Source organism: Saccopteryx leptura, chromosome 2 (assembly GCF_036850995.1).
Source record: "Saccopteryx leptura isolate mSacLep1 chromosome 2, mSacLep1_pri_phased_curated, whole genome shotgun sequence".
Classification (NCBI taxonomy): domain Eukaryota; kingdom Metazoa; phylum Chordata; class Mammalia; order Chiroptera; family Emballonuridae; genus Saccopteryx; species Saccopteryx leptura.
Window position 1 is genome coordinate 131,761,605 of NC_089504.1, and position 26,682 is coordinate 131,788,286.

Sequence of the window (26,682 nt, forward strand, 5' to 3'; positions counted from 1 at the left end):
CTAATTATATGTTGCTACTCTTATTAGCATTGTTGTTATTAATGCTTACTAATTGAATTATTAATTATAATAACTACCACGTATAGAGTATCTAATAAGGGCTGGCCATTGTTCTGTGTGCTTGATGTATGGTATTGAATTTATTTCTAAAACCTATGGGGTAGGATTACCTGAAAAAACTAAGGCCCAGAGAGGTTGAGTAATTTGTCCAAGGTCACACAGCTAGTTAGTGGTGGATCTGGGATTCAAACCCAGAATTCAATGTTGAGACTTATGCTTTTAATCCTTCTACTTGACAGACTCCCTTCCTCTCAAGTCACTCAGTTCCTGGTTGTTCTATACTCTTTAAGGAATGTGGCGGGTAATGTGAGAGAAGAGGGTTAGATGATTCTGAACTTCCTACCTGTGCAATGAAGGGATCATCCTAGACAATTCTGTCTCACCAAAGTCTCCTGTAGCACCTACTGAGAGCCCAGCTCTGTACTGGGGCTGCTGGGGAGGAGGCCTCTGCAGGAGAACGTAGAGGGCGGCACAAGGCAGCATGTGAGCAAGTGGCGTTCAGAGGAGGTGACGGGGGAGTTGTGAGCCGCTGCACCAAGCCCTCAGTGCACATTGGGAGTGCATCTCAAAGGATGGAAAGTGGAGAGGCTTAAGCGACAGCATGAGAATGGGACTGTGCTGGTACATTTGATAAATTAGAAACTAGACTGTCAGAGGACCAGCAGGCCCCATGTGGGGAAATCCAGGATATCTCAGAGAACAATGGGGACTTATGGGGCAGAGGCTCTGAATGCCTGGCCAGGAAGCTTGAACACCAGGGCTATCCCAGGCCTGTTCCCAGAAAGTGATCAGGTGGAGATGTGGACTCAGCTCAAAGGCTGTGGAACCATCCTGAGCCCAGAACTGTCCCAGAGTGGGCCTCGAGTTTATACGAGCCAGCCAAAGGCTGATGGGAAGGAGACCCCGTCTGGCCTCTGGGCTCCTCAGAGGAGCGGAGGAGTGAAGGATGTCTAGCTCAAGTTGGGGATCCCAAGGGAGGAGACAGTCACCCCAAGAGCCTTTCTTAGGGCACAGGAGACAGGGCCCATCTGCACACCAGGCAGGAGGCACGCATCTTGGGGAACGGGGAAGCTCTGTGTGGTAAGGCTAATGAGGCCCCAGGGACTGCCACCTGGGCCATTCCACCAACAGGTTGGCATGGCTCCCAGCACGTCAGCACTGCCTGGCAGCCTCAGATGTCCTGAGAACTCAGGAATGGAGTCCCCAGGCCCTCTGCCAGGCCTTCTTTGGGAGGGTGTGCAGGACACCGTGCCCTAGGCATATGGTGGCAGGGGGACAGCTCAGAAATGAGCAGGCTTGGAAATGGGGGCAAAGTCTGCCCCACTGAGGGTGGGCATGAGAATCTGGCCTCTGAATGGTGAGCTTTCTCCAGGCAGAAAATAGGTGCTCTCCCTGGCTCAGGGGCGGGAGGGGTGGAGAGAAATAGGAAGTGGGCATGAACCTTAAGCCTTTTATGGGGTGTCACAAAGCCTGCAAGATGCTCAAGAGTTCCACCACCATGATGCTGCCCTTTTCTCCAGAAAAGCAGCTTGTGGCTCGGCCCTGCCCTGCTCCTGCTCAGCCCTCAGTGCCATTCACCCTGCCCCCTGAATCTGCCTCCTGGTCTGAAACCTAGCTGTCTCACCTCCTCCAACATCCTGAGCCCTTAACAGCAATAAGAGTAAAACAGCTCTTTTTTTCACATGAGAGGCACTGTGCTAAGTACTTTACAGGCATGTTTTATTTAACCCTTACACTCACCCTACCAAAGCAGATAGTATAGGCTCAGAGAGCAGTTATGCTTCTGAAGCAGCATAGCCACGTTCTTCCGACTGCAAAGCTCGTGCACTTCCCCTCGGTGCTCTGCTGCCACCACCCCTGTGGCTCAGGACTTGTCCTAAAGCAGGACGGGATGGGAGGACACTGGCTTTAGATGCTGGCCTTCACCTGAGCCTCACTCCGCTGTCCTGACACTCTGTAAACAGAACGTGGCTCCAGTCCAGACAAGCTGACACACAAGTCAGTCTTTTACTTCTGTGGACTAATTTTCTGCCCCCTTGGTGCCTTCTAGTGCCCCCCGCCCCATCCTCCCATCCCAGCCACAGCTTCCTGAGGCCCTTGTTGTCTACGTCAGTGAGCTCGTGCCTTATTGTCTGATTGCTCCCTCTGAGACATGGCAGTGGGAAGGGCAGGCCTCCCTGCAGTGGGAAAAATTAAGGGCTGTGGGGTAGGGGTGGGGAACCAGGCAGAGGAGGACCAGGTAGACACCAGAACTGGGTGGGGGGAGGCTCAGAGCCTCCAGGAAGCTGTCAGTCTTATTACAATAATAACAGCTCTCATCCTCAAGTCCTTACTCATGCCTGGCCCTGTGCTGAATGCTTGATGTGTGTTCTCTCATTCAGTTCTACCCACAGCCCAGTTAGTACCAATATTCCTGTTTCCAAAGGAAGAAGGTGGAGCTCTGCAATTAAGTAAATTGTTCGAGGTCACATGACAGTAGTAGCAGAGCTGAGATGTGAATGTGAGTGTCTGGCCCCAGAGCTGCTCCATGACCCTAGGCCAGGCCCTCTGCCCTTCTTCCTGACCACTTGGCTGGAGGGTTGAGGAGCTATGTATAGACCAGATAGAAAAGGAGACTGGGCCCTTGCCCTCAGGAGAATTCCATTCTGGCCAGGGGTACAGGGCCCACACCTAGGACCCACATAGACAAGATTTTATTATTGTGGAAGCAACTGACTCAGGACTGAAATTAGTGTAAAATAGAGAGCAGATGTTCCCCGGCCGATGGCTTGGTTGGTTAGAGCATTGGCCAGAAATGCAGAGGTTGCTGGTTCAATCTGGGGTCAGGGTACATACAGGAATAGACCAATGTCTCTCTCTCTTTCTCTCTCCCTTCCTCTCTCTCTAAAATCAAGAAAATAAAAATTAAATAAATAAATAAAAGAGAGCAAATGCTGGACTCTTCCTGAACAGGGCAAGAGATTCTACTGTCCTTCAGGAAGCAGGGTGCTCAGCAGCCCTGGCCCTGGCGCTCAGAACCCAGTCAGTGTGACACAGTGCCGCATGATTGAGAACCACTGGAGGATAAGACAGGGTGAAGATGGGGAACTCCTGTCCACCAAATCCAAGAGGCTTGCCTCAACGGTTCATTCCCTGTCTCGAATTTCATCCAGAAATATTTAAAAATCACCTAATCAGGGCAGGCCCTGAGTTAGAAGGTAGGAATACAAAATCAGTAGGTCACAGCTTGGTCCCCCACGTGCTATATTTGGGAGTCAGATGAGCAAGCCCATGGGATGTGGGGGTGCAGGCTTCGGCTGAGGTATGCCCATGGTGCACAGAGGAAGCCCCTCCAACCCAGACCCCAGGCAGCTTTCCCAGTCGGTCTTTTCTAGCAGAAGCAGAGTGTGAGGGGCAGAGGGCAATGAGAGGGGAGAGTGGGGAGCGGAGGTGTTGAGTATGGGGAGGTATGGGCTAGAGAGGATACAGGTGTGGATGTGTAGGGCATTGCCAGGTCTTTGGGAACTTTAAACAGGGGAGTCCTGTCATTGGATCTCTGAATCTGCCTCCTGGTCTGAAACCTCCAATCCAGTAGCTTTGAGGATGGAAGGCAGGGCTGAAGGTAGGAGGACCAGAGGGAGGGAGGTGGTCCACCAAAAAGGGCAGTAGTGAGAATGCAGAGAAGGGGACAGATTTGAGAGCTGCCTGTGTAGGAGGGTCCACAGGTCCAAACTATTAATCAGGCATGGCAGTGAGAGTCCAGGATGATGCTGAGGCCTCTGGTTGGGTAATTTGGAGGGTACAAACCTTTTCCAGTTAGGGGTGCAGAGGAAGAGCAGGGAAGAGGGTGAATTCAGGTCTAACCAGTTGATTTTGGTGCATTTTTAAATAGCCATGTCTGCCCCGCAAACAGTTGGATATTCAGGTCTTAGGTTGAGAAGGAAAATCTAGATCAGAAATATAGGCATGTGAGCCTAGTAAAGGAAGTCCTGTGGATGAGTGAGCCCACCCAGGAAGACTCGCTGCGCAGGACCCTATGCACGAAGGAAGGAGATATATTTAGAGGTACTCCGAAGGCTACTGAGGAGTGGCTAGGGAGGTAGGAGGGAAGCAAGAGTGTATCATGTGGAACCAGAGAAACAACAAAAAGAGCAGATATTGGGAAGTCAGGTAAGATATGGACTGACAGGTATCAGTTGGACTCATCAGGTCATAGTGATGTGGCAAAGCCAGCTCTCATTGAGTGGAGCTGGGGTTGGGTTTGTGGGTTGGAGAGTGATTGGGAGATGGAGAAGACAGAAAGTGGAGGTAACTTTTTCAAGAAGCCGGGCTGTGAGTTGGCTAAGGTGGCAGTAGCTAGAACGGGGGAAGGTGTTGATTAAAGAGGGAAAAACAGCCGAGGAGGTTTGTGTGGGAGTAGAGGTAGCATTGGAAAGGTTGAAGTAATAGAAATGGCAGGGCGGTTGAGTGTTCTGACCCAGAACCAGGCAGGGGGGATTGGCCTGGGATGGGAGGAGGGACAGGAGGAAGGGCACATCGATGCATGACGTGATGGTTGCAGGCAGGTGGCGGACAGGAAGCCCAAGGAGCACAAACTTCATCTCAAATCTTTCTGGAACACATCAGGCCAGAGCCTGCAGGAGAGTGAGGGAGCCTGGAAGGTTTGGGGATGGAGTAGGACAGTTGGAATTGCTGCTGTGGGGGATGAATGAGAGAACTGAGGAAGGAGATGGGGAAAGATGGCAGGCGCCATGTTGAGAGCCTTCTGGGTGCTGGAGACCATGCACAGGTGGTGGCGCCAATCTAGGTAGGTGTGAGCATGCCCTATATGTGGGTCCTCAGCCCTCATCTCCTACCTCCTGGACTAGCCTCCATCTCCACCGCTCTCCAGAAAATCTTCAATTCTCAATCCCTATCTCTGAGTTGTGCCTGAGCACCCTGTCAGTCTCCCACTGGATATAGCCACCTGTTCCAGAAATCCATGCCATGGGTACTTCCTGCTTATGCCAGGCACTGGCAGGACAGATAAGGGCCCTGCCCCTGGCCCTGCTAGTAGGGTAGACCAACAGTAAAGTAACAAGATTGTTACAGGCTGGGAAAGACTCGAAGGAAAAAATGTGGGGCTGGGATTCTGGAGCCAGAGTGCCTAGGTTCTAATTCTGCCTTTGCCACATGGTAGCTGCATGACCTTGGACAAGTCACCTGACCTTACTGTACTTCAGTTGTCAAGTGAAAAGCATGCTTCAATATGCTATGAGGATTCTATTAGTTAATATTCATAAACCACTTAGCACTCTGCCTGGCACACAGAAAACAATGTCAACTAGCTTTTTCTTCGAAGTAATAAGATAGAGTCCAGGGAGGCCACTTGGATTGATTGGGTGGATGCTCAGCTGACCCATGGCACCCAGGTATTTCTAGAAGCAGACTCATCTTATTCCCCTTCCTCTCTTTTAGAATTGGACTGCCCATTACTAAGTTCTAGGATGACTGTAGCCTTACCTCAGTCCCATCACCCTGCCTGGTGCCCTGTGAGAGTGGAGAGTGTGAGGGGCAGGGGGCTGGGAGAGAGGCCTCAGAGGGACTGGCAGATTCACCATTCATCTGTCTTTCACAGTGTTGTATTCTTTGCAACCTACCTGACCCTGGCCTGCTGTTCTGGACCTAGGTATGATAATAACATGAGGAGCAACTTGTGGGAACATGAGCAGAATCTTGGACATTCTGGTCCTAGTCCTGCCTGCTACCAGTGTGCTGTGCACCCCTAAGAGGGCCCCATCCCTCTCTGGGCTCCATCATGTAGCCTTGCCCCTCCTTTTTTTCACTTAATACCTCTGAAGTAGGAGGGGTCTGGACAGACAAATGGGAACACATGGAAATGTGGCTGAAGAAAGAGCCACCAAGAAGTGGGGATGGGATTGGGCAGAGACCCTCTTCCCTGCAGGGCTGACCCAGCCTGCGGCTGCTGCCCCCCCCCCCCCACTTCTCTGAACTCAGTGGCTTGCTTTACAGGAGGCATTTCCCCTGGAACCTGATCCTCCTGACCATCTTTGTAAGTGACCTGGGTGGCTGGGGACAGATGCTGAGTGGGGATGGAAGAAGGAGGGAAGGAGGCTGGGCTTCGAGGGCCAGGAAGTCTAGGTTGGGGTGTCTAATGTGAGGTCTGGGGGAGAGGGGTATTTTTACCCCATTTCTTCCACAAAGACATTCCTCCCTCTTTCCAAATGAGCCTAGTCTTCCCCAACCCTCGACTCCATCAACTATCTCTTTTCATTGTGATTTTATATTTAAGAGGTTTGCATGGGGCATCCTGGAGCTATGGATAATGAAGAGCCAGAGGTCCTAGAGGGTGGGACAGAGCAGGCTGCCAGCAAAAGAAAGGCACAGCTGGCATGAGGCCTCCAGCTGCTGCTCTAGGCCCAACTCCTAGCAGTAAATGTGTGTGTGAGTGAAAGCAGACTCAGAGCTGGGGGGTATGCAAGGGGTGGGGACCCAGGCTGGACCCTGAAGGTATCTGGGCCCCAAACATTTCTGCTTTTCCTTTCAGACCCTGTCCATGGCCTACCTCACTGGGATGTTATCCAGGTAAAGTTGACAGGTAGTAGGGAAGGGGAGCATAGGTCAGGCTTCTATAGAGCCAGGGACTCACCACACACTGGGGGGAACTGCCCCCAAACTCCATCCTTCTGGGAGCATTTGAATGGGGATAGGGATTCAGACAGGAAGGAATATTGGCCTAGAGCCCTCTCCCCATACACTCTGCTGGACAGTGCCCCTGTGACCTGGCTCGGTTGCAGTTGTGGGGGGGGGGTGGTGGAGGAGACCAAGGCGACTCCTGTCAGGATTCAGCTTAAAAGACCCCAGACTTGTGATCACAGACGTTCCCACCTCCAGGCAAGTGCACAAACCCCTCCCCACCCCAGCTCCCACCTTTCCAAGATCCTTCTAACAGGATTTTAAGTCTAATATATTGAGGAGGGCAGACACCAAACAATGACCAAGGAAGTCGGGGTAGGGTGGACCCTGGAAAAGGGTGGAGTCAAGAGGTCATGGGACCAGGTCTGGACAGAAGAGGGTGGGCCTGGGAAGGGGGTGAGGGGACCAGAGGCCCTGCTGGGAACTGACTCCAAGGCTGTGGTCCTGCAGTTACTACAATACCAAGTCTGTGCTGCTGTGCCTGGGCATCACGGCCCTCGTCTGCCTCTCTGTCACCGTCTTCAGCTTCCAGACCAAGGTCAGCTCCGGGGCCTGCGGGCAGCAAGTTGGGGTGGAGGGCTCCAAGCGTAGATCCCCAGCTGGTGAGAGATAAAGGGGGTGGGTCTGGGGAGGCCACCTGGAAGAGGGGTGGGGAGGGAACTCCAGATTCTGGGGTGAGCACTGGGTGGGGGCCTGCGGGCAGACCTCAGCCCAGCAGCTGACCCCTATCCCGTCCTTGCAGTTTGACTTCACTTCCTGCCAGGGTGTGCTCTTTGTGCTACTCATGACTCTCTTCTTCAGTGGACTCATCCTGGCCATCCTCCTGCCCTTTCAATATGTAAGTCTTGGGGCCTCGCAGCAGACCCCATGGGGAGGGAGGGGCCCCTGCCAGCCAGAGGTGCTGCTTCCTCCCACACCCTCCAGGGAAGGCTCAGAGCCAAAGGCTCAGAGCCTGCCATCCTGTCCAGACCCTCCTGGCACCTGCCCTGGGTTTGTTGGCAGTGTAAGCAAACCAACAAGGAGGCCTTTCTCAGCAGGCCTGGGCACCTGCCTGCTTCGTGAGCCACATCCCCACATCCGGCAACACCTTTCCCATCCTCCCCTCTAGGGGGGAGGTGAGGCTAGAGGAGAGTGTGCCACAAGCATTTAAACCTCTGGCAGGGGAGGGAGCTCTGGAGCTCCACGGGGCCACCAGCCCAAGAGGGGCCCTGAGGAAGGGCCTCCTGCAGCCCTTGGAGGATCCGCCAAGTCCAGAGGGGCAGATGAGGGTTGGGGTGAAGGTAGGCCCCGAGTCTACCTTCACCCCTCTGGAGCACCATGGGGCCAGCCAAATCTCAGCTCTTTTACAAGTGTCCAGCCTGCCCTGGGATATCCCACAAGGACTTCCCAGGGCTCAGTGACCCATTTAGGCACTAAGGCCGCTGCAGATGAAAAAGGGGGCAGATTGAGGGCATCACAAGAAGGGTTTGAAGTTCCGACCTGGGAACCCAAGAGATGAGACTAAATTATTGAACCGCTGCTGGAGGCTCAGTCCTCATACCCGCCCCTGTTCCTCTTAGTACTTGGTTCCCGCAACCCACCCATTCTCTGCCAGGTTGTGAGCAGCATTCCTCACGCCCCATTTCCCTACCTAACCCCGCTAAGCGGCCCCCAGGGCATTGCTTCCAGTCCAGGACAGCTGTATTGGTTCTGGCATTTTCTTGGCTCTTCCCAGGATCCGGTTAACAAGGGAGGGGTTGGAGCTGGCCTGAGTCCCTCTGTGTATCTAGGATTGGGGGGGAGGGGCACAGAGAGGTGGCCCAGAGCTTCAAAGAACCCTTTATTACCCAGGTTAGGCTGCTGGATGCCTGTGTTTCCAGGAATCTCCTGGGGGAAGGCCCTACAGTGGGCACAGCTGGTGTGGTGCCTCTGGTAGGGTTTCCACACACAGCTGGGTGGGTGCATCCTGGGCGGGGCGGGGGGGGGGGGGTGAGATTGGGAAGGAGCCCTGTTCCAGCTTCTGCAGATAATCTTATTATGCACAGCTGGCAAGATTCCAGATGACACCCCATGAGTTCAAGTCTTTGTCCCCTTTCACCTGAGCCCCTTACCAGCACAGGCAGAGCCTGGGAACTCCCACAAAGGGACAGACAGACTCTGTACAGGACAGGGAAGGAGAGCAGCCTCAGGCCAGACCCAGGCTGGGAGAAGGACAGGGCCCCAACAACAGGAAGAGTCACTCTGGTGCTGCCTGAGCCTGGGGCTGTGTGTGGAGGGAACAAACTGTTGGTCAGGTTGGGCGCTCCCCTGCCTGGCCCTCCACGATCACTGTTATCCTGGGGCTCCCCACCCACCCTGAACAGATGAAGAATCAAGGATCCTTATTGGGGTCCTGGAGTTTCTTAGAGACTGCTGGGGAGGTTTGGGGGTGGTAAGAGAGAGTCCTACTGGGAAAGTCTGTCCCACTTTGTCTATTCTCTGATTGAGCCCTCACCCTGCCCCTCTGCTCCAATGCCCCATCTGCCATCCTAAGCCCATTTTGCATCTGCCCCATAGGTGCCCTGGCTCCATGCAGTGTATGCCGTACTGGGAGCAGGAGTGTTCACATTGGTAAGTGTGGCTCCCTGGGGGTCCCACCTTCTTAGCCTCTGCTCACCTGCCCAGGCCTTCCACCATCTCTGTCTTCCTCCTAGTCCTCCTCCCTGTACCCTCGTGACACAACTGAGGCAGGGCGAGGCTCCGTGGTGAGGTTAAAGAATTCCCTCTGGTCTCCAAGACAGAGGGGGCAGAGTTGGATGTAAGGTTGTAATAGCAGGACTGAAGCTTTAGACAGAGCTAGGAAGAGGTACTCCTAACTCCAGGGGAGAGCCAGGGCTGCTCGTGGGGGTGGGGGAGTGAAGGAGTCTTGGCCACGTGGACTAAGTTAGCTGTTCTTCTTCTAGGGGTAATCTGGGAAGGTTTCTTGGAGCAAAGGAGATTCCAAGTGCCCTGTGAGAAAGATTCACTTAGATTGAGTTTATTCTTGGCTGTTCCCACCAAACTGAGAGTGTTGATGATGATGACTGTGATCCTGATAATAATAACAGCTGATATGTATTGAGTTCGTGCTCCGCCCTCTTCTGAAAGCTCTCCTTGTACACTTCATCCTCATAATAACTGTAAAATAGGTTCTATTGTTGTCAAATTAAGAGGAGGAAGCTGAAGTCAGAGATGTTAAATAACTTGTCCAAGGTCATCTAACATTCAAGGAAGTGGTAGGGCCAGATTGGGAACTGGACGGTCTGACTGCAGAGCCCCACTGGCTAGGTGGGAAGGGGAGTGGGTGGCTGGAAGCAGACAGAATGTGCTCCAGGCCATCTCCTGGAGCAACTCAACACAGATCCTTCGCTCAGACGGACTCTAAGCATGAATGTGGTGGTGCTCCATCTACCCAGGGGGATAAACCCATGTTGGTGACATCTCCTGGGGGAGAAGGGGAGCCAAGATAAACATCCACTGCCAGCAGGAGCAGTCACCAGACTCCTCTCCCTCGTTGGAATGTTCAGCTCAAGGCAGTCTGGCCAGTTCTGGGCTCAGTCACAGGTTCCAGAAGCTTGTAGGTGACGAATTAGAGAAGCAGAAATGAGGAGAAATAGGGGGTCAGATCTGTGAGCAGAGGTTTTGAATTGAGATCAAACCAAGAGTGAGGGTGTGGTCAGTTGGTTTCATTCATTCTCACAGATCATTGTTGAGCACCTAATATGTGTGCTGTGCTGTGCTTTGTCAACAGGAAGAGCACAGTGTGTGGCACATAGCTGCACTCAGTAAATATTTGTGGAATGAGTAAATGTCCTCCAGGCTGAGAACTTGAGGGTTGGAAGGCACTAAAAAGGAATCTAGTGAAACTCCAAGACCTTCCTTTTACAGATGAGAAAACTGAACCTTAAAGAAGTGATTTGCCCCAGGTTTCCAGGCAAGGTGATAGCATATCAACTAAGTGTGGTCTTGATCAAGACTAGGGTGGCCAACTTATCCCAGTTTACCCAGAACTTTCCCAGGTTTAGCACTGAAAGTGCCACTTCTTGGGGGACCTCATAAATCTTGGGCAGCCAAGATGGTTGGTCACCCTATGATACTAACTTCTCTTGGCTCCCAGGCCAGTGCTCTTTCCTCCAGGCAGTACATGCTAAAGATAAGTTTAGACTAGGAGGAGGGGGTGGGGAATTTGCAAGGAGAAAAGAAGGAGGGAGGGTCACATTGGGAGGAGTGAGCCTGCTTGGGCCTCAGAGGGTAGCCAGGGTTTGACAGGGACAAACAGAAGAAGAGGGGTCGGTGCAGGGCAAAGGGGTAGGGGGAGCATGATGGGTGGAGGGTTGGGGATTCACTTGGCTCCATGCAGATCAGGCCACAGTGTGTCAGCCATGTGGGGAGGCTGTCTGTGCAAGTAGTGTGTTCTGAACAGTAATCCATTAAATTTTAGTAACCCCTTGTGCAATTAGAATAATAAAAATAATCCCAACCATCTCTTCCACCCTTTACCTTTTAATAAAACACTTCCACACCTATTATCTTACTGGATTTTCACCTCAAACCAGGGAGAGAGGCAGCAATAATGTTATAAGGTCCGATTTCCACATCTAAAGCCCTGGGTGTTAAAGGGTTGGCACAGAGTTCCACAGCCATTAAGGGGCAGATTTAAGACAGGACCCAGGTGTCCTGTGTTCAGCCTGGTGCCATTTCCAGTGCCCCAAGGTCCCCCTCAAAGAGGATAAACCTTACTGTATTGGAGCTGGGGGAGGCTGGGAGGTCTCTCCAGCAGCTGTCACCCCACCACCTTGCGTCATCAGTATTACCCTCTCTGCGGGATTATTCCCATCAACGTAGAAACAGGCACGTTCTCTCTCTCACTGCTCCTGACTCTGCACCCTGTTCTATTTCTTTCCATAGCACTTCCTGTGCTCCATAGCACTTCCTCTGACATAGTACGACAAGTATAGTCAGAGAAGTGTGTGTGTGTGTGTGTGTGTGTGTGTGTGTGTATATATATATATATATATATTTAGTGAGACAAAGAGAGAGAGAAAGAAAGAGAGAGAGAGGGACAGACAGGCAGAAGGGAAAGAGATGAAAAGCATCAATTCTTCATTGCAGATCCTTAGTTGTTCATTGATTGCTTTCTCATATGTGCCTTGACCAGAGTATGCCAGCCGAGCCAGTGACCCCTTGCTCAAGCAAGTAACCTTGGGGTTTTGAACCTGGGTCCTCAATGTCCCAGGCTGATGCTCTATCCACTGTGATACTGCCTGGTCAAATCACGCTAGATATTTTTGATTTGTTTGTTTCTTGTTTGTCTCCTTCCAGCAGAATTTAAATTCCTTGATGGGAGAGACTTTTGTCCGGCTTGTTTATGGCTGCATCCCCAGTGCCTAGAACAGAGCCCGGCACACAGTAGGCACCCTGTGAGGTTGGGGAATGAAGGGATGCAAGAGGCGTGGCTGAGGCCTGTCAGAATGGGGCAAAAAAAGTGACTGCACAGTTGACTGAAGTGTGCGTCACACGGGAGGAGAAACCATAGCTAATTACCCATAATGTCTCATTAGGAGATCAGCACAACAAAAGGCCTTGGTTGGGCTCATCCTTCAGATTATGTAAACAATGGTTGGAAACATGTGATGTGATTCCCACTGCTCCTACCTTGCCCTCAGTTCACTTGGGTCAAAGGAGGGAGGGCAGGCGGCAGGTCCCCTGAGTCCCATGGGGTAGGGGAGAGTGGGGAGCTGCTAGATTCATTCCCATCCCTCCCCTCAGTTTCAGGTCTTCAGAGGCCCAGCCACACAAGAACTAATGTCCCTGGGCCTTTTCATTAACCACCGACTCAGTAAGTCAGACCTCAGTCAGACCTTCTGTCCAGCTTCAGTTCTGTGCTGTGGAGTCTGTGGTCACCTAGTTCTAACCTAGAAGCAGCACCCAGCACCTCAGGTCTCTCTAGCCACCCATCCTGGCATCCCCTACCCTAGTGTGGGGAATTTTCAGCATCATGAGGGGCCCTCCCTGCACTGCAGCTAGAAGAATTACAAGATAGCATTTAGCATGTCCCTGCCCCACTGGCTGCCTCAAGGAGGATGTTAGAAAGGGGTGGAGAGAACTGTCAGAGGAGGTTCAGACACCGATAAGAACCAATCCCCCACCCCCACCAACCTGAACCTTGGAAGAGCTTTGAGGATCAACTGATTTTCTCTCCTAGAGATGGCAGCCCCTCCCTGAAAGACTTTGCCATTTCCAAGGCAGGGCCACTCCGCTGTCCTAGGCTGAGATTGGGGGAGTGAGCAGCCCAGGCTTTTTAAGATCATGGTCCAGCCCTGAGGAACAGGCCCCTCCTAGGCCTCACCCTGTCGAGAGCTTCGGTACATTCTCACAGGCCTTGGGCTTTCTGCCTCGCCCCACCCCATTCCCCCTGGGTGCCAGACCCAGATGCCAGTAGAGTCAGCCAAAGGGTACTGGCCTCAGGGTGGTTCCGTCCTCCGCTCCCCTCTAGTGCCCTCTCAGGTGCTTTTTTGTAGAAGCTCATGGCAAGTCAAACAAGGGAGCTTGAGAGCTGGGCTGGGCTACAGTGATGGGACAAGGTGAAGGGGCTAAGACGGAGCGGGAGGGCGAGGGGGGGAGAGAGAGCCGGTGGGGCCGAGGGCCTGGCCAACAGGTTTCCCGCTGGGACGGAGCCTCTATGCCCACATGACTTTGGGCAGGTTGCTCTACTTCAGTTAGTTCTTCTTTGGGGATTCCCAAAAGCTAGTTAGGGTCTCTAGCCACCTAAATCAGGAGGCCAAGCCCAGAGGTCTAAGGAACAGACTAGGCATAGGACTTTAGAAATTAGGTGAGGGGCCCAATGGGACTAGAACTCTCTCTACCTGCCCAGCCTGGTCAGTTTGAGAACCTCAGGAAACATCACAGTGTCCATGCTTTACGGAAAGTCAATGGGAAGTTGTGTGGATAGTCCAGAGGCTGGGAGACCAGTTAGGAGGTCACTGCAGTACCCTAAAGTCAGGGACACGGTAGCATAGAGAATGTGCATGGTCAGTAGGAGATGCTTCAGAGCCTGATGCTGCTTGGCTGAGTGGATCTTGGATAGGAAGGTGGTTTGTTTGTAGAGGCGCTAGGTCTCCAAAGCCTGACCATTGGGGAACATGCAATGTCACTTGTCCTCAGTTTGTGGAAGAAAAGGAGGGCCAAGATTGTAAGCCCTCAGAACTGGCAGGGACCCCCTTGCACGGAGTCCCAGAGAGAGCGTGCCCAGATACACAAACATACACACACGTGCACAGTGTTAACTGCCAAGCCGATGCAAGCCCCATTTTTCTTTCAGCTCAACATTCTTTCCAGTCTTATCTTGCTGCCCATTCCACAGATGTGATAGCAGGGCCCCAGAGAGGTCATCCAGATGACTTTCCCACCACAGGAGGACCCAGAAAGGCCTCTCAACCTCTGTCACCCCGAGGCTGGGCTTTCAGCAGTTACTTCCATCCAGCCCCAAGAGGGACTGTGTGTCCCCCAGACATGGATGCATCTGAGGGACTCGGGAAGGAGACTTCAGTCTGCCTCTGCCCCACCCCCTTCCCTGCTTTTCTAGTGGAGCCTTCTTCAAATTAGAAACACTTTGAAAGGAAAAGTGGTTACACAATCCCGAGGCAGGGGTGTGGTTTTATTTTAGCCTTACCTGTTTCAGATTGTGGAAGCCCTTTTGCCTCAGCAGTTTACGTGAGCCTGAACCATCCAGTGAGAATCTTCTCTGTCCTGTCACCTGCCCTCCGCTACTAAAACAGCCCTAATGCCTCACCTGAACTCTCTGGGAGCTGAGTCCATTCCTCCTGGAGGGAGGGTGGAGTGATGGGTAATTGTTCTTTTGGGGGAAAGGACGCTCAAAGGTTCCCCCTTCCAGGCCTCATGTCAGTCTCACTTCCTGAAATGCTGCTTCTCAGAAGCCAATGTGCTGCTCACGCACATTGGGCTGGGGTCTGAGGGAGAGGGTGATTCAGGGGTGCTCGCAGGGGCAAGGCAGGGAGGGGAGGAGTCGCTGCTCTCATAAGCAGGGTGGGGGTTCTCCAGAGCAGAGCCAGGAAGAGGAACCATGAGAAGGACCAGCGCAGCCTGTAAAGTGGGAGGAAGCTCTCCAGGTGGCCACGTAGACCCCACCCAAAATCACATTCAAGGCCTAGCTCATCTTACCACTGCGACCTTGGGAAAGTTAGTTGACCTCTATGCTTCAGTTGCCTCATCTTTAAAATGGGACTAATATGAACTCTCTTACAAGGCTGTGGTAATGATTACATAAAACAATATGCAGAAAGAAAAAAGAAGACAGCTCAGCACCCAAACATGGTAGTTTCTCAGCTACTGTGGTAGCTTGTATCCTTATTGTAAATGTTAACCTTGTAATTCAGAGCACCAGATTTTGGAGCCAGGGTACCTGGGTTCAAATCCATTCTCTGCCACACTTTAGCTGTATGGACTGATCCAATCATGTAAACTCTCTGTGCTTCCATTTTTTTAAATCGGTAAAATGCAGATAATAATAGTACTCACTTCATAGGTCGTTGTGACTTTAAAAATGAATTAATATACGCAGAACACGTAGAAGGTGCTCAGCACATCATCAGTGATCAATAAGTAAGTATTCCCTATTAATAGTAGTCAGTTGCCTAAAGTCAAAGGCAAGATTTGAACCCAGATCTATGTGACTCTCTGGTCCATGTTCTTTTTTTTTTTTTTTTTTTGCATTTTTCTGAAGCTGGAAACAGGGAGAGACAGTCAGACAGACTCCTGCATGCGCCCGACTGGGATCCACCCGGCACGCCCACCATGGGGTGACGCTCTGCCCACCAGGGGGCGATGCTCTGCCCATCCTGGGCATCGCCATGTTGCGACCAGAGCCACTCTAGCGCCTGAGGCAGAGGCCACAGAGCCATCCCCAGCGCCCGGGCCATCTTTGCTCCAATGGAGCCTTGGCTGCTGGAGGGGAAGAGAGAGACAGAGAGGAAGGCGCGGCGGAGGGGTGGAGAAGCAAATGGGCGCTTCTCCTGTGTGCCCTGGCCGGGAATTGAACCAGGGTCCTCCGCACACTAGGCCGACGCTCTACCGCTGAGCCAACCGGCCAGGGCTGGTCCATGTTCTTGAGCACTGTATTAGACTTGTGCCCTTCCTCGTAGGACCACCACAGGCTCTCTCATAGGGTACTTTGTACGGTGCTCCCTTTTATCCTGGGCCAGGTCTGGCTCACATGCATGCCAGACCCTGCTTCATCAGTGGCTCATCTTCAGATGCATACCAGGACCCAGGGCTACGTGCAGCTGTCTGTGTTATCTGTGTCATTTAAATTTTTGACATCCAGGTCAATAAAAACAAGAGAAATATGTGCCATTGGCCCCAGGCAACTAATGCACTCCAGGGTCTCCACTCAGCACATCTTCCGTCACCCTGACCTGCATCTCAACCTGGGGCACAAGAGTTAAGACTGGTTGTTTCTTTCTAAAGAATCTCCTAAGCCCAGGTTCACCTTTGGCCCAGAAAGTGGTGGCTGAATCAGGTGGGCTGACCTCCCTGCACCCCCAGGAAGCCTGCAGTGCTCTTGGCCATGAGCTCTGTTTGCAATCTCTTCCCACCCTTTTTATCCTTAGCACGCAAGCACGCACGCACCAGGCCCCAAAACACATGATAGAAAGAGAGTGGGACTTGGGATCAGAAGCCACAGGTTGTGAAAAGTGGTCAAAGCATTTATACTTTCTGTGCCTCAGTCTCCTCAGCTACGTGATGAACAAAATGCAACATCTGTCACAGAGGCTTATGCTGAGTCCACAGGCTCTTCTTTTGTGTAACTTTAACCTTTCTTTTTAAGTTTTCTAATTACATATGAATGCAGTTATTTATTTATTTATTTATTTATTTTGTATTTTTTTCCAAATTGAAAGCGGGGGAGGCAGTCAAGCACACTCCCACATGCGCCCGGGATCCACCCAGCATGCCCACCAGGGGGCGATGCTCTGCCCATCTGGGGCGTTGCTCTACTGCAATCCGAGCCATTCTAGCGCCTGAGGTGGAGGTCATGGAGCCATCCTCAGTGCCCGGGCCAACTTTGCTCCAATGGAGCCTTGGCTACAGGAGGGGGGAGAGAGAGAGAGAGAGAAAGGAGAGGGAGAAGGGTGGAGAAGCAGATAGGCACTTCTCCTGTGTGCCCTGACCGGGACTCAAACCTGGGACTTCCACATGCCAGGCTGATGCTCTACCACTGAGCCAACGACCCAGGCCTTTATTTCATTTTTTTAAATCTTAAATAACATAGGTAAAGCAAACATTGTTTTGACCATGTTCCTCACTGCTTTCCTCTGTGGTAACCACTGTGGTCAATATTCTTCCAGAGCCTGACCAGGTGGTGGCGCAGTGGATAGAGAGTCGACCTGGGATGCCGGGGACCCAGGTTTGAGACCCCGAGCTTGCCAGCTTGAGCGCGGGCTCATCTGGTTTGAGCAAAGCTCACCAGCTTGGACCTAAGGTTGCTGGCTCAAGCAAGGGGTTACTCGGTCTGCTGTAGCCCCACGGTCAAGGCACATATGAGAAAGCAATCAATGAACAACTAAGGTGTTGCAATGCACGAGAAACTAATGATTGATGCTTCTCATCTCTCTGTTCCTGTCTGTCTGTCCCTGTCTATCCTTCTCTCTGACTCTCTCTCTGTCTCTGTAAAAAAAAAAAAGAAAAGAAAAAAAATTCTTCCAGATTTTGCTATAGGCTTTTTTACAGATATTTTCTATATAGGCTCCTATGAGGTTTGTCTGTTAACATAAAAGGGGATCACCTAATATGGATTTTTCTGCAACTTGCTTTTTTCTTATAATAGCCTATGTCAGAGATGTTTGTGCCTCAGACCTGCTACCACAATTTGTTTAACTTAGCCCTCATTGATAGAGTTTTGGGTTGTTCTCAGCATTCACTGCTAGAACCAAAACTGCAGTGGACGGCCCTGGGTGTGCCGCTTTGTGCCCTCCTGCTGGCATTTCTGTAGGATGGACACGGTCCACGTGTTAGTTTTTATGCTGATTCGACACATTGCCAGCCCAGCTTTTTGTATTCAGCGCCTGTTTGTGGGTGGCTCTGAGAGCTGGCCTTTCCCTGGCATGGCTCCCTCGCAGCCTTACCTCTGGGAGAACAACAGACCTAAGCCTAAGTTCTGTACACAGCAGGGTCAGCCTGAGTGTGTAGCCAGAGGGCCCTGGCCAGGTTCAGCGCTAGCCGATAGAGTGAACCAGGAAAGTTTGCTTTGGCGCCTCTGCCTCTGTGCATGCCCCTTCCCTTCCAGCAAACCCACTCTACCCTCATCTCTGTCAGAATGAGACAGGTAATTTGGTTTCAGCAACTAGATAAATGACTTGGCAAATCAGTCACTTTCTCTGAGACTCTTTTCCTCATATGTAAACTAATGACAGTAACACCCATCTCCAAGGGAAAATTGGGTGAGAGACGATAAAAGAATAGTGTGTAAAAGGACTATTTGTACATCAGTTAATAGCATCCTAGTTGCACTCCTGCCACTTGTCCCTATCCCAGCCACAGGTGCTTCTCCTGCAGGCTCTTGTCTTCAGCTGGCTACCAACTCAAGTACCTGCTATACTTTTAGGTGTTGGTGGTTAACCCAGTTTTTAGCTGTCAACTGGGATCTTAGCTGCCAACTAAAATGTTAATTGTAAGGAAGATACCTGCTCTCCACCAAGACATTAGTTACTGATGCTTACCTCACCTAGGGGGATTATTAGTAGGTAATTTACCCCTATAATGAACGCGTAATCATAATGTAATCTCTGATGGTGCCTTTGGCTCTCATTAGACTGTTAGTTTTCTAAAGGTAACTTGCCTTTCTGAAGGCAGGTTCCCTAGAACATAGTAGATGCTCAATAAATATTGCTGGGAATAAAGGAATGAAAAGCCTTCACAAGCATGAGATTTCAGTGATGGGTGGTAGCAGGCAATAGGATTGAATTTGGGGCAGGCTCTCCCAGAGAGCCTCACGTGAATAAGCACCCATGGCTATAGGCCAAGGGCAGAGGCAGATATCATTTCATTCTTCTTTTCTCCAAGAGAAGAGCCAGCTGGCTGCCCTGAGAGGCCTCCTGGGTGAGTGCTCCTTTGGGGAGGGGCCACCCCCAAACCTGGTTAGGTCCCAGACTTCTAAGTGGAGAGATTTATTTTCATTAGCTCGCCCAGGGGTGACCAGGCTCTGGGCAATCAACCAAGCAAGCTACTGATTGATAAGCCAGATGAGCAATTTATTAACTTCTGCTGGCAGCTGGGACTGCTGAGCAGCTTGCAGCATTGGAGTCGGCCCCTCTCCTTGCTTGTCCTCTCTACAAAAGGAAAATTTACTTGGGAATCCAAATCAAATTCAGAAAGAGCATAGAACAGAGTGAGATGATACTAAAGAATAATAGTAGTTGATGCCATATACACTGTCATCTATTTACCCTCAAAACTACACCATGGTGTGGTCATTATCACTGTCCCATTTTGATAAGAACACTAAGGTCAAGTGGGTGGTGGCTGCTAAGGGATGAGACCAGCACTCAAAGCCAGGTGTCCCAGCTCCAGTCCTGTGTTCTCGTGCCCTTGTCTCAGTGCCACTGAGCTCAGAGAGGCGGGCATTCCCTTCCCAGAACCCCCCAGCCCTGGCCCCCCATTTTCCTTCTGTTAAGGCCACACAGCTTCCCCTAGTAACATATCTGCCTCCTTGGTGAGCCGCGGAAGACACTGGAGGCTCAGCAGCAGCGTACACACGTTCTCAAGAGGGCACCTGTCCTACAGATAATAACAGTAAAACCACATTAATAGCTACCATTCATTAAGTGCTTACCATGTGTCAGGCACTGTGCCAGGCGTTTTGCATGCATTATCTCCCTGTCACAACAACCTCGGGAGGGAAGCACTATTCCCTTTTTACTGACGTGGACTCACAGGCTCAGAGACACTAAGTGCCTTGCCTAAGGTTCCACTGCTAGTCAGTAGCAGAGCTAAGACTGGAATCTAATCAGCCTGACTTTAAAGCCTGCATTTATAATCAGCCCCTACCTCCCCACCTTTGAGGTGACGTGCTTCAATGACCCACCAGCTGAAGTTGCTCCCTGTTGGAGCCTCTGTCCCCTGTGCACTGGGTGCATTGGCAGTGAGGCAGGGATCCTCACAGGCTTCCATGGGGCTGCACCTGAAGCAACTCCAAGGACCATGGGCACCAGAGTCAGGGAGTCAGTGTCTGGGGTGAAGGAAAGGGAGCTGGGCCCCAGCTTCCAGGGTAAAGTGCAACCTTCACAGGCAAGCTCCAGGCCCCTCCCTCCATTCCCTTCCCTCCTGCTCCTGGCACACTGAATTTCTCTTTGTACCATGCCTTCTCAGTCTAGCAAACTCCTACTCATCCTTCAAAGCCCAGGGACACCTTCCTCTTACCCAGTCAACCCGAATTATAACATTTACTGGGTTTTATGGTAATCATCTCAGAGTCCCCGCTAAGCGGTGAGCCCCTGAAGGCAGGCATTTGTGTTCCCCATTTTCTCTGCAGTTCTCAGCAAGTCGCTGGCATCAGCCTTGCCCTTTGCATATTTATCGTATAATAAATGTTTCAGAGGGCCCAAGGAATACAGGTCCACGCAAAAGTGACGGAAGAGCCGGGCACAGCCCAGTTAACAAGAATGTGAATTGATTTAAAGAATTCCAATCCCATGTGGATCACTGGTTCATAACCTTTGAGACGCTGGTGGAACTTTTCAGATTCTTTCTCGCAGAAAAGTACACCACCACATTTGTCAAATTTCATATGATACTTTAAAAAAAGTTTTTTTTAAATTTATTTATTGATTTTAGCGAGAGAGGAAGGGAGAGAGAGAAAGAAAGACAGGGACATCAATCTGTTCCTGTATGTGCCCTGAGCAGAGATCAAATCAGCAACCTCTGTACTTCGGGACAATGCTCTAACCAACTGAGCTACCAGGCCCAGGCTCATATGCTGCTTATTTTGGGGTTCTACTTTGTCTTGTGGGGCCCCAGAGAAAAGCTATGTGGAGGAGTCACTGTAGACAGAGGGAAGGCCTAGTAGGGGGCAGAGGGTGGCAGAGAGGAGTGGTCTCTACAGGAATAACTTCATAGTCCAGTAGGCCAAGAAGGTGCCCTGGGGAAGGCCTATTTTCTGGCAAGAGGCACAAACCCTGGGTGCTGTCTGTCGCAGCAGAGCAGAATAGTTAAACATGGAGGGGGGACTCTGGGGCAGGCCTGCTTAGGTTCAAATCCTGGCTTTGCCATTTCCCAGCTGTGTAACCTTAGGCTCATACTTAATATCTCCGGGCTGAGGTTTTCTCTGGGAATAATAGAATCCCTACTCAGTAGGAATATTATTAGGACAAAGCAGGCTAATGTCTGTAAAGCACCTAATAAGTGTCTACTCCTTGTTTTCTATTAAGCATTTGTTTATCTTCTAACTAAGAGCAGGGCCCTGAGAGAATAGCAAGAAGACTAGGACTCAGCTTGAAGGCCCTTTAAAGTCTCCTCCTCTCCAAAGCCTTTCCTAACTCCCTGCCATGCTCACACAGGGTCAGGTTCCTTGGGATTAGCAACCTGTGCTTTGGTTATAGTCATACTAACAATTACTTACCACTAGACCTGAAGGTTTATGAGGTAAGGGATCTTGTATATATTTTTCTTTGCTATATTCCTATGCCTGGTACATAGCAGGTGCTCAGTTAATAGGTGTTAAATTAGGGACAGAAAGTATTGGGAAAGTTCCAGGTTCCGGGCTGTCACAGGAGGGTCCCTGAGCAGTCAGGCAGCAGGTGATGGTAACAAAATCAGGAGTAAGCCTGGGTGGGAATACTGGGCCCCCTTGATCAGTGTCACAGTGACTGAACCTTCTGATTTTTTCCTGTCTCTTCCCCTTCCCTCAGTTCCTGGCATTTGACACTCAGTTGCTGATGGGTAACCGACGCCACTCGTTGAGCCCTGAGGAGTATATTTTTGGAGCCCTCAACATTTACCTAGACATCATCTACATCTTCACCTTCTTCCTGCAGTTTTTTGGCACCAACCGGGAATGAGAAGCCCTTCCCACCCCCCACCCCCGTTCTTTTAGAGAATGCTCCCTGCTGGTCCTCTGACCCTCCCTGTGCTCCTGTATATAAGCCCAGACATAAACAAGCTCCTAGCCCAGCTTGTGGCCAGCCTGCTTACTCCCTCAGCCTGTCCCTCATCCTCACCTTCTGTAGCTTGCATCTGTGCCAGCAAAGACCCTGCAGAACTGAGGTCACACCATGCCCTCTGCCGCCCTGTCCCCCCTAGTTACATCTCCCAACGTGGGACAATCAAGGCTGGAGGTTCTTTTAGGTTTGAGGGCCCAAGAGACAAATGAGAGGAGGTCAGCAGGATTTCAGATATGGGAAAGAGACCCGAGGAAGCCTGGCTGAGGCCTACACCTTCACCAAGATTCCTGCCAAGGCTGCCACAGCTGTGTGACCTTAGGGCACACTGTCCGTGTCCAGTACACCCTTCTCTCTTTCTCTCCAGGTCTGGCTTTGTAAAGAAGGGCCAGGGCATGGCTGGGAGATGAGGTCAGGGTGCTCTGCAGGGTGGTGGTGGGGATAAGGGCAGTCAGTATGGCTGTCCCAGGCTGCCCATCTTCTCTCAGCTCTGGGACTGATGGCTTGTTCTAGGGACTGGAATGTGAGGGCCAAGCGCACCCAGAGAGGCATAGGAAGGTAGTGCCTCTACCTCCCGGGGTATGACAGAGCACTGTTGGGGCAAGAGCTGGGAGCAGGAGGTCCCACTTCTAAGTGGGAGCCTGTTTTGGGGGTCCAAGGGAGGTGGGCTCAGGACAGCCAACTGGGAGTTCTGGGCTTTGCAGTGCCGCCAGCTCAACCGGGAGGCATCCACCTGGGAGGCCTGTGGCATGGGCAGGCCTGAGATCTATTCTTCTTACCCTCTTCTCTCGGCTCCCCAGGGTGCTCCCACGAGCCTGAGGCTGAGCGCTTGTGCCCTAGAGCACTGGGTGTTCGGAGGGAGAGAGGCAGGATTCTGAGAACTGAGCCAGCCCCATCTAGAGGGAATCCTACCCTGCCCCAGCCTTTCCCCTAGGTCTTTTCACACATCTTATTACTTAAACCTTCCTCCAGCTAATGCCATTTGCTGGCTAATCCCTAGGCAGGCCTCCTGAGGCCTCAGTTGGCTGTGCTCATGTCCCTTTCCCTAGCTTCTCTGGCCACTCAACACAGTGTCCCTAAGCCCCTTCACTCCTTATCTCCTCATCTCTCTAATTTGGAAGCTTTCCAGCCAAGGCCAGTCCCTCCAGCTGGTCCCATGTGATGAGGCCAGGTCTCCTTATCAGCCTTTAGGCGGCCGAGATCTCAGGCAGAGAGTGCGTCAGCCACTCAGCCCCCTGCAGGCCCTGTTGGGGAGGGGGCCAGGGGACCACGCCTGGGGAAAGCTGCTGCCAGCACGTGCTAGCAGCCAACTTCAGGCCAGTGGAAAGTTACCGGGTGGGGTCAGGGAGGTTGAGTGGATTCCTCTCCTTCCAGATACTTCTATTACCCCTATGCTGAGGGACCTGTTTGCCCCTGGGGAGGGTGACTAGGTATGCTGTTTGTGTTCCCAGCCCATCCTTCCCCACTTTTCCTATTTTCAGTTTTCAAGAAATATTGCAGAAGCATTTGAAGTTTTGTTTCATCTTGAGTATTTGAGGAGATAAAGAACCAGGAACTGATAGTGTCACATGAGAGATAAAAGTAATTGTGAGCATGGGTAAGATGCCTACTGTGTGTTGTCCTAAATGAATCCATTTCAGCAATCCTACAAAGGTGGTACTCTGCACATCCCCATGGCAGAGGTGACCAAGAGGCTTGGTAATGAGCTCAGGGTAGTGTAGCTAACAGAACAGTGGGGCTAGAATGAGGCTGCATGGTGGTCAGGCCCTCGCGTCACCAGGGATTTGTCCTTGGTGCCCACCCTGGCCTTCCATCTCCAGCCTAATTGCTTTATATGTAGTATTAGGCAGGTGTTTCTTGCTGTTTGTAATTCACTTTTGTTCTCAGCAAGAAGGAAGACCATGGCCAGGGTGGCACGAGAGAGGCACCAGGAGAGGTATATCCGCTAACTTCCTTATTCAGTTGCCCCTTCGGTTCCTCTCCGCATCTCCTGCCCAGGTTCTGAGGGGACTCTTGTTCACCCATGAATTCACAGGATCTATGGCACCGTCTTAAATAAACAAGTTTTGAATGAATGGAGGAATGAATGAATAAATGAATCCACTCCAAGTTCTCCTCTTCCTAGGATAGTTTATACAGAAACTGGGACTTGAGAGCTTTTTGAGTCTAGGCTCCAAAAGCTGGGGGTTGGGAGGGCCAAGCCCTTAATAAACAACATGAAGGGGTGACTCGGGGCCATCGCAAAGTGGAGTGTGCTGCAGAGTCTCCTGCTCTGGGTCCTGAGAGGGCCTGTGGCACACTGCGCAGGCAGCACGGTCAGGGCGGAGGCCCCAGCATTTCACTTGCATCCGAGCCCTGAAGAGCCCCAGGAACACCTGGATGGGTCTTGGAAGGAGGAAGGGCAGGAGAACAGGAATGCGGGATTATGAGAAACCTGAGAAACCTAAAATGGGCAGGTGCCACAAGCTGCCGAGGAGGAGGGGACCTGACGCACCACGCATTTTCGGCAGGGGTAGGACTGGGCCCAGGAAGGGGTAGGTTGGATTTCATAAAGCTAAAGTCAGCTAGCAATCTGACCATCTGTGACGTGAAGTCAGAGGTCTCCTGCTGAGGGGAAGACAGACCGAGAGATCTTCTGGAGATTGCAGATTGGGGATGGCGGGGGAGGGGACACCTGCAAGTCCTCCAACTTCCACACCAATTCCCAGGTAGCATGCTTGCCGCCTTCTGTATCACATGGGGAAACCCCAGGAAACTTGGGTCTTCCATCCTCTGCTGTTCCTCCCTGGGGAGTCAGGATTAGGCACCTTTACACTGAAAGACTCTGCCTCTCCCTCCCTGGCCCACCTAGAACAAGCCCCAAGGCCTCAACTCTCCCCCTGGGCTGGGGTTTCACACCAGCACTTTGCTGCCTCTTTGTGGCTGCCTGAGGAAAGTAGGGCCTGGCTCCGCACAGAGAAGCAGAGGGCCCTATGGCAGGGGTTGTGGGCAAGCTTCCTTCCAATCCTGGCTTTTCCCGACCTCCCCAGACCTCTCATCAGCCTCCAGCTTTTCCTTTAGTCCAATGATTGCTGCATCTCTCGGCCACTGTTTACCTGTCTGCTGTAACCAACTGTGCACCACCCCGCCCTGGGGCTCCTTCCCAGTGTCTGAGGACAGAGACACATCCTCAGACACAACTGCTGTCCTTTTCAGGCTTCACCTTCCCTGTCCGTGACTGACAGGAGATAAGAATAAAAGCAATTATGACACCTGAGCTGTTTCCTTTGCCTGCCTTTTGCTTACCACCTCAGATGGCTCAGGGAGTCTGTGTGTGAGGCGTAACTGGATCCAGGATAAAAGGTTCACACCAGAGCTGCTTTTCCCAGTGCAGTTAAGTGTGAATTAACTCTCCACATTTATGTGGAAAAGGGACTCTGGTCCTCCTGTCAACACCCTTTGCAGAGGCTTTTGGGACCCCAGAGTTAGAAGGAGTCCCAGAGAGCTGGCGCTGGCACCTGTCACAGCCTTACTAGAAGCTTCTCCCATCAGGGTGCCTTCCAGAGAAGCCTGCTCCTTTGTGCACAGTTCCTTAGAAGATTATTCTTTTGACTCAAAACTTGTTTCTCTAGAAGGAAAGCTTGTTGTACCTAGCAGAATCCCCAAGAGCAGCAGCTCTAAGTCACCTGTCCTATGAGGTTTATCTCATTCCTTCCTACTGGCCATTCCCACCTCAAAGCCTCATGCCCTGTGCCATGCTAGCTGGGTTTTAACCACTCCTTCCGTCTTCTATAAAATGGGAGCTCCTTGAAGGCATGAACTGTGTCTTGTTCACCCTTGAATTCACTGGTTTTATGGCACAGTTTTGTTTTGTTTTGTTTTGTTTTTAGTGAGAGACAGAAAGGGGGACAGATAGGGACAGACAGACAGGAAGGAGAGAGATGAGAAGCATCAATTCTTCGTAGCGGCACCTGAATTGTTCATTGATTGCTTTCTCATATGTGCCTTGACCCAGGGGGGTGGGGTGGGGGCTCCAGCAGAACGAGTGACCCCTTGGTCAAGCCAGTGACCTTTGGGCTCAAGCCAGCGACCCCACGCTCAAGCCGGTGACCTCAGGATTTCTAACCTGGGGCCTCTGCATCCCAGTCCGATGCTCTATCCACTGCGCCACTGCCTGGTCAGGCATGGCACAGTCTTAATGAACAAGTTTTGAATGAATGGAGAAATGAATAAATGAATGAATCTATGCCAACCCTTCTGTTGAATCTAAAAGGAAACTAAGAGGAAGGTACAGTGACTTATCCAAGTTTATACACAAGTTAATGACTGGGAGTAGGATCGGAAGACACATGGGCTGCTGATTATGTTACCAAGTTCCTTTGAAGAAGGGTGGAGTGTGGGAGGGGGACACATCACACTGGAGCAATTGGAGACATTATCCTTGCCTCTGACAGGGTTTGGTATAAATTCAGCTGGAACAGGGAAAGGAGCTGGGCAGTAGATGAGAGGCTGAAGAGACAGTAAGTAACATTTATTAAGCACCCATTGTGTACAAGGCATTTGCAAAGACAGCAGGAGATAGGAGAGGGAGAAAACACTTAGGGTATTGCGGGAGAGACCATTTTGCTGAGAATCCCTAGTAAATGCTCTTTAATGTTGCCCAGCAGGGAAGCAAGTGCTGAGGAGATGTGGCTCAGCGGAAAGGGGAGCCTCTGGATCAGGGCCTGAAGTGTATGAAAGACCTAGGGGCATGAACTGGTGGAAAAGACAGCTCGGGTCTAAATTAGCAGGGGGTGGG

General features: G+C 51.5%; 1 protein-coding gene and 1 long non-coding RNA gene across 2 annotated transcripts in view; both read left to right on the forward strand.

Annotated features, from left to right (window-relative positions):
• Window positions 1-25,161, forward strand: part of FAIM2 (Fas apoptotic inhibitory molecule 2) — a 33,372-nt gene extending 8,211 nt beyond the window's left edge. Inside the window, exons 6-12 of the mRNA XM_066368742.1 lie at window positions 5,657-5,707; window positions 6,052-6,091; window positions 6,587-6,624; window positions 7,186-7,273; window positions 7,478-7,573; window positions 9,271-9,324; window positions 21,657-25,161. Of these exons, the coding sequence (XP_066224839.1) occupies window positions 5,657-5,707; window positions 6,052-6,091; window positions 6,587-6,624; window positions 7,186-7,273; window positions 7,478-7,573; window positions 9,271-9,324; window positions 21,657-21,806 (517 nt within the window). The 3' untranslated portion in view covers window positions 21,807-25,161. The remainder of the gene's footprint in view (window positions 1-5,656; window positions 5,708-6,051; window positions 6,092-6,586; window positions 6,625-7,185; window positions 7,274-7,477; window positions 7,574-9,270; window positions 9,325-21,656) is intronic.
• LOC136394926 (uncharacterized) overlaps window positions 1-26,682 on the forward strand; it is a 199,618-nt gene that overhangs the window by 42,499 nt on the left and 130,437 nt on the right. The gene's annotated exons all lie outside the window — the stretch shown is intronic.